General features: G+C 44.8%; 1 protein-coding gene across 1 annotated transcript; it reads left to right on the top strand.

Moving 5' to 3' along the window:
• Positions 1-5347: 5347 nt before the first annotated feature.
• LOC124032338 (keratin, type II cytoskeletal 8-like) lies at positions 5348-11566 on the top strand. The gene is made up of 9 exons (XM_046344659.1): positions 5348-5880; positions 7719-7927; positions 8637-8697; positions 8797-8892; positions 9567-9731; positions 9907-10032; positions 10194-10414; positions 10534-10577; positions 10738-11566. Exons 1-9 carry the CDS (start codon positions 5455-5457, stop codon positions 11001-11003), a joined length of 1614 nt encoding a protein of 537 aa, XP_046200615.1. The 5' UTR covers positions 5348-5454; the 3' UTR covers positions 11004-11566.
• Positions 11567-11817: the final 251 nt, after the last annotated feature.

Below are 11817 nucleotides of genomic sequence, written 5' to 3'. Positions count from 1 at the left end.
CCACACTGATATGTCTGCCAGCATGCAGAGATGCGATTCGCCACCTGGTCATCAGAAGGGGAAAGGAGAAGATTAACAGTCTGCATAGCAATGATAGGAGAGACCATGTGAGGTTATGACAGAGCCAAGTGACTTGGTGTATCAGGGCCACAGAGCTGGGGACACCAGTGGTGAGAGCGCATGGTGAGGAGACAGATTCACCACAGACCTGTCAGGTAGGACGCAACAAGTGTGGGCCACGCCGGGAGATGCCCAACTCGGAGAGGGTGGAGAGGAGGATCTGATGGTTCACAGTATCGAAGGCAGCCGACAGGTCTAGAAGGATGAGAGTAGATAGGTGTTGTTACCATAAATTGACACCTTTGAGTCCAAATTAGGAACCAATAGGTCAACTGTTTTATAGCAATAGGGTCACAGTAGTTAGTTCCCAACAAAGTGTTATAAGGTGGAGTTTGTATAAATATCTCACACTTCTATGTCTCATGCATTGACAACAGCGTATCGATATTGTCACTCAGCAGAGCATTACAGTCACACAGATTACAGCATTACAGTCACACAGCTCACAGCATTACAGTCACACAGCTCACAGCATTACAGTCACACAGCTCACAGCATTACAGTCACACAGCTCACAGCATTACAGTCACACAGCTCACAGCATTACAGTCACACAGCTCACAGCATTACAGTCACACACCTCACAGCATTTCAGTCATTCAGCTCACAGCATTACAGTCACACAGCTCACAGCATTACAGTCACACAACTCACAGCATTACAGTCACACAACTCACAGCATTACAGTCGCACAGATCACAGCATTACAGTCACACAGATCACAGCATTACAGTCACACAGATCACAGCATTACAGTCACACAACTCACAGCATTACAGTCACACAGCTCACAGCATTACAGTCACACAGCATTACAGTCACACAACTCACAGCATTACAGTCATTCAGCTCACAGCATTACAGTCACACAGCATTACAGTCACACAACTCACAGCATTACAGTCACACAACTCACAGCATTACAGTCACACAAATCACAGCATTGCAGTCACACAGATCACAGCATTACAGTCACACAACTCACAGTATTACAGTCACACAGATCACAGCATTCCAGTCACACACTTAGATCTATTTCAAGTGAGTGAGAGAGTTAAATAATGTATTTCTCAAGGTTGCCATGGCAATAACACAGACAAGAGATCCGTTGGTGGGACAAGAGGGGATGGAGAGCGCATGGAGTGTTTGGCTCAAGGAGCCGTGACTCACTCTCTGAGAATGAAGAGGAAAGGTGAGGAGGGGCAACAGTGCCAAGGCATTGTGTACTTGGTAAGTAATAAAAAGCATTATCCAAATGATCACACCCAACAGAAACATATGTAAAAACAGTAGCCAAATGATCGCCTCTCTTGAAATGGCATATACCCTGATAAAAAATGCTGGTATTTTCATGCTGAAAAGATAACCATACTCAGGTAATTGTTAGATAGCCATAGTAAGGTATTTGTTGTGGAAAGGCAGCACATATTGCTACATCAGGAAGTACAATTGGGGTAATCAGTGGCGATTTTAGCATGTAAATCTTGGTGGGGAAAACTCCCCCCAAAATATTTATGCATGCCAGCAAAGCCACTACACAACGCAACACCAAACAATACATTAATTGGACTATAACAGTGACAAACAGTGCCCACAAACTCTTAGGGCCTACATAAATATTTTCCAACAGCAGTCCCTAAACCTTACCACTGCTACACCGGACTGTCAGTGGAGCCTTCATTCAGCCTTATTTATTGGCTTTAAAAACAAACATTGCTGATATGGCTGACTTTCTTAAACAAATGTGTTTTTTACTGACAATTGAGATCTACAAACTATGACATAAGGGGAGGACGAGCGGCTAAGAGGCAATCCGTACTTTCCAATAAGACTTAATGAGCGAGTTAGGACAGACGTAGTCAATATAACTATTTGTTCAGCACTTTTGAAATGTACAGCGACAGAACTTCAGAACATGGGCCTTTCTTACAGTATTCTCCCTATACCCCAAGTCAAAACTGTAGGGTAAATAAAGGGGGCATATAAGCAGACAATGAAAGCTTTGACAATATTCGATGATGACATTTCTTTAAAACAGGCTAGAGGCTACATGTGCACCACCAAGTCAGAACAGTAGATTAAATTATGAGGGGAAAAGGGACCAAATTAAGGTGAGGCACATGGGCTACTGACAGCTTACTACACAACATACCGTTAGTATTACATTCTTAGCTACAGGATACATATTTCTCTGGCATATTACATAATTTATGCAGCAGCATATAAGACATTGTTGGACAAATGACCACCTCCACACGGCAAGTGCGGGGAGCTGGCACAGGACGCACTGGTGCGTAAAGGCGCACTGAGGACACCGTGCGTAAAGCCGGCGCAGGATGTACTGGACCCTGGAGGCGTACAGGAGACCAGGAGCGCTGAGCCGGCACAACCCGTCCTGGACAGATACCCACTTTAGCACGACAAGTGCGAGGAGCTGGCACAGAACACACCGGGCTGTGGAGGCACACTGAAGACACGGTGCGTAGAATTGGAAAACATGGCACCTAAACGGTGACCAACTCCACACGGTAAGTACAGGGAGTTGGTTCTGGTTCCCACCTTGGCTCCCCCAACCACCCCGTGTGCCCCCCCCCCTCAAATTATTTTTTGAGGCTGCCTCTCGGGCTTCCATCGTGGCCGCGAATCCCGGTGTCGTCGTTGTTATTCCTTCGCTGCCTCCGCCTGCTTCCATGGCAGGCTTTCGTATCTTGCCAAGACTTCCTCCTAAGTCCAGGACATTCTCTACTCGACCACTTCCAAAGACCAGGATGCCATTTCCTCCCGGGCACGCTGCTTGGTCCAGTTGTGGTGGGATATTCTGTCACGATCGTCTGTGGACCAAGGCGCAGTGTGCGTAGAGTTCCACATGTTTTAATAAATGAAACTCACCAAAAACAATACAGCGCATATGAACCGTGTAGTAAATGCAGTGTTCACAGGCACTACACAAAAACACGATCCCACACACAACAAGTGGAAAAAGGCTGCCTAAATCTGATCCCCAATCAGAGACAACGATAGACAGCTGCCCCTGATTGGGATCCATACCAGGCCAACATAGAAAAGGAAAAACTAGACTACCCACTAGACTACCCACCCTAGTCACACCCTTGTTGAGCTGTGCTCACTTGAACAGGAAGGTGGCTCGGCGGTCCTTTGTGGGCAAATTTTGTCATCAACTTTGTCATCAGCCTGTCATTCTCTGCATTTATGGTGCTTTCAAGACAACTGAGAACTCTGAAAAAAAACAATGTTGAATCATGACGCTAGTGATCTACAGGTCAGAGCTCTAGCAAGAAGCCCGGTTTCCCGACTTGGAATTCCAAGTTGGAATACTGTTCAAAATGTTTTTTCCCAGTCAGAGCTTGTTTCTTTCAGAGTTCACAGTTGTCTTGAACTCACTGAAGTCTGAGATTTCCCAGTTCCGATTTTCCAGTTGTTTTGAACACAGCAGAAGTCTTGCTGAATTGACAGTACGGCCAATGTTGAATGTTTACCCTATTAAGCTTGGAAAAGAGACACTTAAACCCATTCACTCCACTGAATTGCAGGATAGTGATTGCTTTGCAATGCTTGCAATTAGACACTGATTTCTTCAAATCACTCACTGTTGAATTGGCAATTTGCAATTTATAGTGTAATGTTTATGTCCAATGGTCGATGACTACCGATACGTTTTATCTATAATTTATCTTCATATGATCAAGGATTAAAAAGGATTTCCCAGTAAATTGTCGACTTGATTCATGATGATGATTGCTAGCTAAGATTTTGAAAGTATGATGTTGACAAGATCAGTCCAATCATATAACGTGATTTGACATCATTTTATCTGTGGCCAATGACCTTGAGCCTTCTTGAACGGGCACTTCTTATTTAACTCTATCGACAGCACTTGGAGGTGACTAGTGTCCTCATGAGTGACAGAACACTGAGCCAATCACGGTGCAACTAGAGAACATTACCAACCCCTACGCTCTGTATTTTCGGCTGGCTGACCCACCCCCACAGAAAGCACTGAGCTAGGCTGAAACACCTGCATTTTGGAGCTGCCTTACTCAAGAAAGCAAAAAAACAGACCATGTTTGTATACTGTACGGCTCAATGATATCCTTTTTGTACATTGTTTGCAAACTGATATGCGACACATATTAATGCCAAAATAACATGCAAAACAGGCAAACCTCCCCCCAAAAATGTATATATATTTTTTTATTGCTAAACAGGTGGTGCTCAAAACAGGTGAATGACAGGTCGCCATCGTGGGTAATCAATATTACAAGCGCAACTGCACCGCTGTATATCTGATTGGTGTTATCTGGTAAGACAAAGGTATATTTGCCTGCAACTTTAAGGAGGATTCAGTAGATCACAACCCAGTAAACCATCATCACCTTATAACCATGATATTCTAACATGGGTTTCTGTAACATGCTGTGAGACATAGAGGAATGCATGCAGCCTCAGGCCTTGCTCCAAACCACAACAACAAGCCCCATTGGGTGAATAGCTCGAACACCTAGCTGGTTGGTGTAGTTGTCCCTGTTTCTAGGAATAACTGGTTGTGCTGAGAGATAACATTGGCTGATTGAGAGCATGATGGTTCAAATCATGATTGTTTAAGTAAAAGTATAAAGCTTCTATGAGGTCAATAATATAAAAAAAGGTGTCTGTGATATCAGGACAAGCCTACTAGCAGCTTCATTACAACCCTGAGTAGCCCAGGCTCATTACGTTCATGGTAGGCAAGGCATCCTGTTTCACACCTTCAGTACAGTATCTAACTGGACCTGTCTGCAATCAGGTGCTGAATTAAAGAGCAGCACAGTGATCAACAGTTCTGCTTTGTACTTGACCTATATTCCATGAGGTTTACTGGCAAGCTTCTAATCCCTTGTCTTGGAACACATTTGACTATGTAAAGCTATGTAGAGAGGTGATCCTGTTCAACTACATGACAGTTTGTATAACCAGCTGTTATCATATTTCCCCTCAGGCTTTAGCACTCCAACAGGTCCACTCCAACAGGTCCCTTATGCTCTACCCCCACCATGTTTTTACAAACAGGGTTCATATGCCAGGTAATCATTTGGTCAGAAACGAAAAGTATTCTGTTACACTGTACTACTCCTCCCTCTTCTCCCTTCACCCAGAGGCCTGCCCAATGAGAGTTAGCCCTTTAGCCCCTCCCACTGGGACGGCTCTTAAAACCAGTACTGTAACTCATTCTCTGTCTATCCACTCGGGTTTCCCCAGCACTCCAGACAAGCCTGCCTGCCACTCTGTCTCGCCCCTCAGTGTCCTTTACTCACCAACCGCTCAAGACCAGCCAGGATGTCGGTCAGGAAAACTACCAGCTACACCGTCAAGTCCTCTTCCTCTGGGGCAGCCCCTCGCAGCTTCAGCAGCATGTCCTACTCTGGACCCAGCCAGGGGGCCTCTCGCCAGAGCTACAGCGCCCGTAGCTCCTTTGGAGGGGCCAACAGGGGCATGGGAGGTGGGTTCGGGGCCGGTGGTGGAGGCGGCAGCTACATTTCCAGCTCCTCTGCCTATGGAGGTGGCATGGGCCTGGGGATGGGGATGGGTATGGGTATGGGTATGGGTGGTGGCGTTCATGCCCCCATCACCGCTGTCCAGGTGAACAAGAGTCTGCTAGCCCCCCTCAACCTGGAGATCGACCCCAACATCCAGATCGTCCGCACCAATGAGAAAGAACAGATCAAGGGTCTCAACAACCGCTTCGCCTCCTTCATTGATAAGGTCAGTAGTGGTAACCTGTCCCTGTCTATCCGTCTGTCTGTATTTCTATCTGTGTCTATCAATATCTCTGACAATGTACTTTGCCATGAGCTTAAACTGCGATAAAACTTTAGACTTTGAATGAAAAAGGGAAGTACAGAGTACAGACAATCTGTGGGATTTTATGAATCTATCTCTATTAGCTATTACAATGCTGAGGTGTCTGTTGTGTAATGAACGTGGAACAGTGGAGAATATCTATAGAAAAGTCCACGTTGTGAAATGCTGGTACACGCCGTGGGAGATCTATTACAGTGTGTTAGGTTGAATACACGCACAAGCAAAGTCATCAGCTTGGAAAAGGGAAGAAAACCTTGACTTGTCTGAGACTGAACGCAGTCAAGCAAACTGCTTGTGCTAGTTTTCTATGGGGTCTCAAGAATTCACATCTAATGGTTTTGCAGTAATTGTCCTTTTATATGATGAAAACAGAAGTGCAGCAGGGTGGGGTGGGGTAGAGAGTTTCTACAGAAGGGTGTGTCTGTCTCTGGTTAGAGTAGCTAGTGATCTGGTTTACCTTGGGAATGGCTGCCTGCTCTACCCCTGCGGAGGGGTGTGGACTGCCCCTGTGGAGGGGTGCGGCCCTGCCCCTGTGGAAGGGTGTGGCCCTGCCCCTGCGGAGGGGTGTGGCCCGCCCCTGCCCTGCTGGACACTCCAAAAAAGGTCACACTCCTGGAACACAGACAGGACCATTTTATCATCACCATCATTGTTACGTTTACATACTTTTTATATTCTTAACAAGTCTTGGAACAATGGAATGAAATTCAATGAAAGGGTAGTCTATACGAAAACATGGAGGGCAACATCGGAACACGGTCAAACATCAATACATAACATTTAAAAGTGATAGCAATGTTTCATATTGCTTTAGTTTAATTGATGCCTGGGGGCCGTTTTCTTAATAGCTTCTCTACTGACTTATCTGTCCCTTATGCTTTAGCCTGCACCACTGGGTTCATATTTAAAAAGGGCAGCTGGCTAACACCAGTGGATTGGTTACATACCAAGGAACAAAACGAATCAGAAAGGGGTTTTACCACTGCATGTTTTTAAAGGGAATAGATAATAGTTTGCAGATGGCCCCTCCTTTTTAATCTTGTGATAACAATTCCCTTTCCTACTTATTTCTAAGTATTGACTCTAATTGCAGTTGAGGCAGCCATTTTATGATCATTCCAGGGGCTCAGTCAGTTGCAATGTCCACTGACAGCCATCTATTTATTTATTTGATCCCCCTATTATTGATGAGCCAACATCCTCTCCCCCTCCCCCATTACACCTACCTGTATACTGCAGTTAAATATTTACCTTCTAGTTGGTTGGATTGGCTTTGTCACGTTCCTCTCAATTCTCTCTCAGGCGGGTGGTCGCCACACCCCCCGACCGCGCCCTTTTAAAACAGGAAAAACATGAAGGACGTCTACATAACTCTATCCCCAGCTCTTTCCATCTCCCCCTCTGCCTCCTGTCAGGATGCACATCATACTTTCCTTGGAAAAATGGTTTGCTAGGTCTATCCTCAAAACATCCGTCCCCACAAGCTCCAAACACTAATTTAAACAATAAACACCCTAATTTCTCCATCGGAGGATTAGAAAGTTCACATGAGGATGACATGAGGATAGTCATGGATGAGTCATGTTAACCCACCATCGATGTTCCTTTTATGGTGCCCTTTAATGGGAGAACAGAGAAAAGTCCAGAAGTGGAACAATAAATTGTGATATTTTGATAAACTGGTGATCAATGTGCTTATCAAATTAATCAACATCTACCCCCTCTTACACAACACACAGGTACGCTTCCTGGAACAGCAGAACAAGATGCTGGAGACCAAGTGGAACCTCCTCCAGGGACAGACCACCACCCGCTCCAACATCGACGCCATGTTCGAGGCTTACATCTCCAACCTGCGCAGACAGCTGGACGGTCTGGGCAACGACAAGATGAAGCTTGAGGCTGACCTGCACAACATGCAGGGCCTGGTGGAGGACTTCAAGAACAAGTGAGTTCGCTATTCATGTCTCTGTCTTCAATTAACAGATGTCGTCAGCCACATTTTCAGAAAAGACTTTGCTTGGGCCTCTGCCTGGCCAGGATATAGTACCATTGGAGGGGTGCAGTAAAGGATCAGGGAAAGCCTGCTAGTAGAGGGAGTTTTTGATTTAATCAGTAACACAGGACACACCAGTATTGTGTAATCTCAGTACTATAGATGGACAACACCCAACTATAGTCCATCCTCTTCACATCGTAGTGATTACTACACTGAACTGGCATGTCCTGGAGGAAACATTAGATTTTACTTGACTGGAGGTGAAAGTCATTTAGATGACTGGATGTCTTTCAGCTTCGCTTACACAGATTGTTGCATCATGGCAACGGAACACACACCAGTGCACCAATCTGTCAGTCCTGACAAATGATATGAGCACATTAGCAGTCTGTGTCCTCAGGGGGAAATTGCACAAAATAAAGAAACACCTCACAATCTCCGCCCAGATTGAAGTGTGCAGAGTAGAAAACGATTCCCAGAGGCATAGTTGTTGTGAACGCAGCATTCATGCCCCCTAGTGTGAAAACGGTATATTAACTCTATTACTATACCGTAATAATAAATAGTTACAATTATGACATTGAAATATATTAAATCAAATGTCAAATATATTCATATCTGAACTAAAAGCTAACATTGCTCACAATCTTCTCCCCAGGTATGAAGATGAGATCAACAAGCGCACCGAGTGTGAAAACGACTTTGTGCTGATCAAGAAGGTTTAGCTACTTAAGTTTTTATCCCGTCAGTTTTTCTGGCTTTGTTTTGTTGTCATCTTGTCAACTTGTTAACGTATGGATTGTGGATGTTCCTCTCAGGATGTGGACGAGGCCTACATGAACAAGGTTGAGTTGGAGGCTAAGTTGGAGAGCCTAACAGATGAAATCAACTTCCTGAGGCAGATCTATGAGGAGGTATGGCACTGAGCTCATCACTTAGCTACTTCCTGTTTACATTACTCCATAACAGTTGAGTTCAAAACAAATACCTCAAGCCATAACCTTATATAATGTATCTGACTCCATATATCTACCTAATCTGCTAGTCAATTATTATTGACTCTTCGGATCTTATTTAGGATGATATTATTGACTCTTCAGTTCTTAATTACTATGATATTTTTGACTCTTCAGTCCTTAATTAGACACTCATTCATTATAACCAGATGTGTTATTGGCAGCTTCCAACAATCGCCTGGATTTGTTTTTTTCTTTTATTTATTTAGTTATTGAGCTATGGCATATGGTGTTGTATGTTGTATACACTGGAATGGGTCTCTCTCTCATGCTGGATCTGCAGTTTTACTGACATCTGTTAGGCATCTTGACTTTGAAGTCAAACTGCTAGAATCAATCTGGTTGGTTTTTCATCTCTGGGGTAGACTGAAGTCTGAAAGTCTTGTCTGTAATAGGCCAAGTGTTTGATGGTCTCTCTCTCTCTCTCTCTCTCTCTCTCTCTCTCTCTCTCTCTCTCTCTCTCTCTCTCTCTCTCTCTCTCTCTCTCTCTCTCTCTCTCTCTCTCTCTCTCTCTCTCTCTCTCTCTCTCTCTCTCTCTCTCTCTCTCTCTCTCTCTCCTTCTCTCTCTCCAGGAGCTGCGTGAGCTGCAGGGCCAGATCAAGGACACCTCAGTGGTGGTTGAGATGGACAACAGCCGTAACCTGGACATGGACTCCATTGTGGCTGAAGTACGTGCCCAGTATGAGGACATCGCCAACAAGAGCCGGGCTGAGGCCGAGACATGGTACAAGAGCAAGGTATAGTAATGGGCTCCTCTATAGTAGATAAACATGGTTTCTCCCTTTGGCATCTATGTTCAGGGCTGCTAATAGCCTTTCAGTACACTGAAAAGGTTGATGTAAAGTCACGTGTTTTCCACACCGACCATGAATCACTAACGAACCCTCTTCTTTCTTCCTGTTGGATGTTTAGTATGAGGAGATGCAGACATCTGCCACCAGATATGGAGATGACCTGCGATCCACCAAGACAGAGATCGCTGATCTGAACCGCATGATCCAGAGACTGCAGTCTGAGATCGACTCGGTCAAGGGACAGGTACACAACCAAGACTCTCAGTGCTAATAAAGTACAATCTTATCTTAAGTGTTAGATTTGTGGCATGTAGACTCACGTGATGTTGACAGAATATACTATTTTCCAAAGGCATTTGATTATAAGCAGAAATGATGACATGCCGTGTCTTCGTCTTGTGTTAGCGTGCCAACCTGGAGAACCAGATCGCCGAGGCTGAGGAGCGCGGGGAGATGGCGGTGAAGGACGCCAAGCTCCGCATCAGGGACCTGGAGGATGCTCTCCAGAGAGCCAAGCAGGACATGGCCCGGCAGATCAGAGAATACCAGGAGCTGATGAATGTCAAACTGGCCCTGGACATTGAGATCGCCACCTACAGGAAGCTGCTGGAGGGAGAGGAGGACAGGTGAGATATAACCATGAAAATAGTACACGTCAGCTTGAAAGTACAGTATTATATAGCAATGAAAATACTGTATATTACCAGAAACTAACATTTTCAATTTGTCTTCTTTTCACAACCAGGATAGCAACTGGTATTCAGTCCATCAACATCTCCAAACAGAGCTGTAAGTACATGCCTTCCTCACACCATTTAGCAGACACATTTATCAAAATAAAACCCAGTGTTTTTCACCTTCTGTTTTGTGGTGCATTTAAAAACATCCATGATATTCATGTTAAGCCAACCTGTAGTCACCAGCTGTCTCTCTCTGTGTCACCTTACAGCAAGCTACAACTCCTTCCCTATGGAGAGTGCTAACAGCACCTACAGCAGTGGCTACTCCAGTGGTTTCGGCGGTGGTTTCGGTGGTGGTTACGGCAGTGGATACGGCGGTGGATACAGTGGCAGCAACTACAGCTCCGGTAGCGGCTACGGTGGCGGCAGCACCTCCAACGTCACCACCCAGAACAAGAAGAGTGTCGTCATCAAGATGATCGAGACCAAGGACGGAAAAGTTGTCTCCGAGTCCTCCGAAGTGGTTGATGATTGAGCGGCTGGATAATGCCCTCTTGTCTACTCTCTTGATCACCATTCCACTACAGTGTAACAATTAAAGTCAAAGGCAAACAATGTTACATGAGCACAAATATAAATGTGGCTGTTAAGCAATAAACAGTTTTAATCCAACCAAAGATTTTAAGGGGACCACAGAATATTTTTCTTGTTCATACTGTATGTCTTATGCCTTTTCTAATTCTGTACTAAAACTAAATGCTTGCAGGAAATTAGCAAAAAATGAAGTTGCAACTTGTAGAACATTCTGTCCAAACCTCTGCAACCCTGATAACTGTAAAGAGGGCCATTCTCTGAGTTCAGTGGCATGAAATGGATGATAATGTGGTCTGTCCATGACAACCGGTGCTCAGAGTGGGTGTGAATGTTGACAGTGCAGCACCAGTGTTCTTGGTCAACCTGTCTAAAATGTCTGCTATGCTAGATAGTAGTGCATGTCTTCCCTGTTGTGTTCTGTTGGACCCCAAAGAAGCTTCCCACCGTTGCCTGAGGTGCTGTTTTTGCTACCAAACAATTAAATGTGTTTTTACTGAAAACTTATTTTGTTGTGTGAGTTTCACGTCTTTATTCCTGCACGCTCAAATTCTTGTAAAAGTTTCTCCCAACATGGGTTTCGTACATAGTCTCAGTCGATATGAAGTCAGTACTGAGATAATGCTGGTAAAACTGAAAAGGAAGGAGACAGAGAATCATCCAGTGGTAGTAAAGGAGAAGATACGCATTGAGGGCGATGTGCAGAGCACCTAAACAAACAACTTCTCACCTGCACACAAGCCTTTCTTCAGCTATTA

This window comes from Oncorhynchus gorbuscha, linkage group LG03 (assembly GCF_021184085.1).
Source record: "Oncorhynchus gorbuscha isolate QuinsamMale2020 ecotype Even-year linkage group LG03, OgorEven_v1.0, whole genome shotgun sequence".
NCBI lineage: Eukaryota > Metazoa > Chordata > Actinopteri > Salmoniformes > Salmonidae > Oncorhynchus > Oncorhynchus gorbuscha.
Note: the sequence above shows the minus strand (reverse complement) of the source record. Positions and strands in the feature narration are given on the sequence as shown.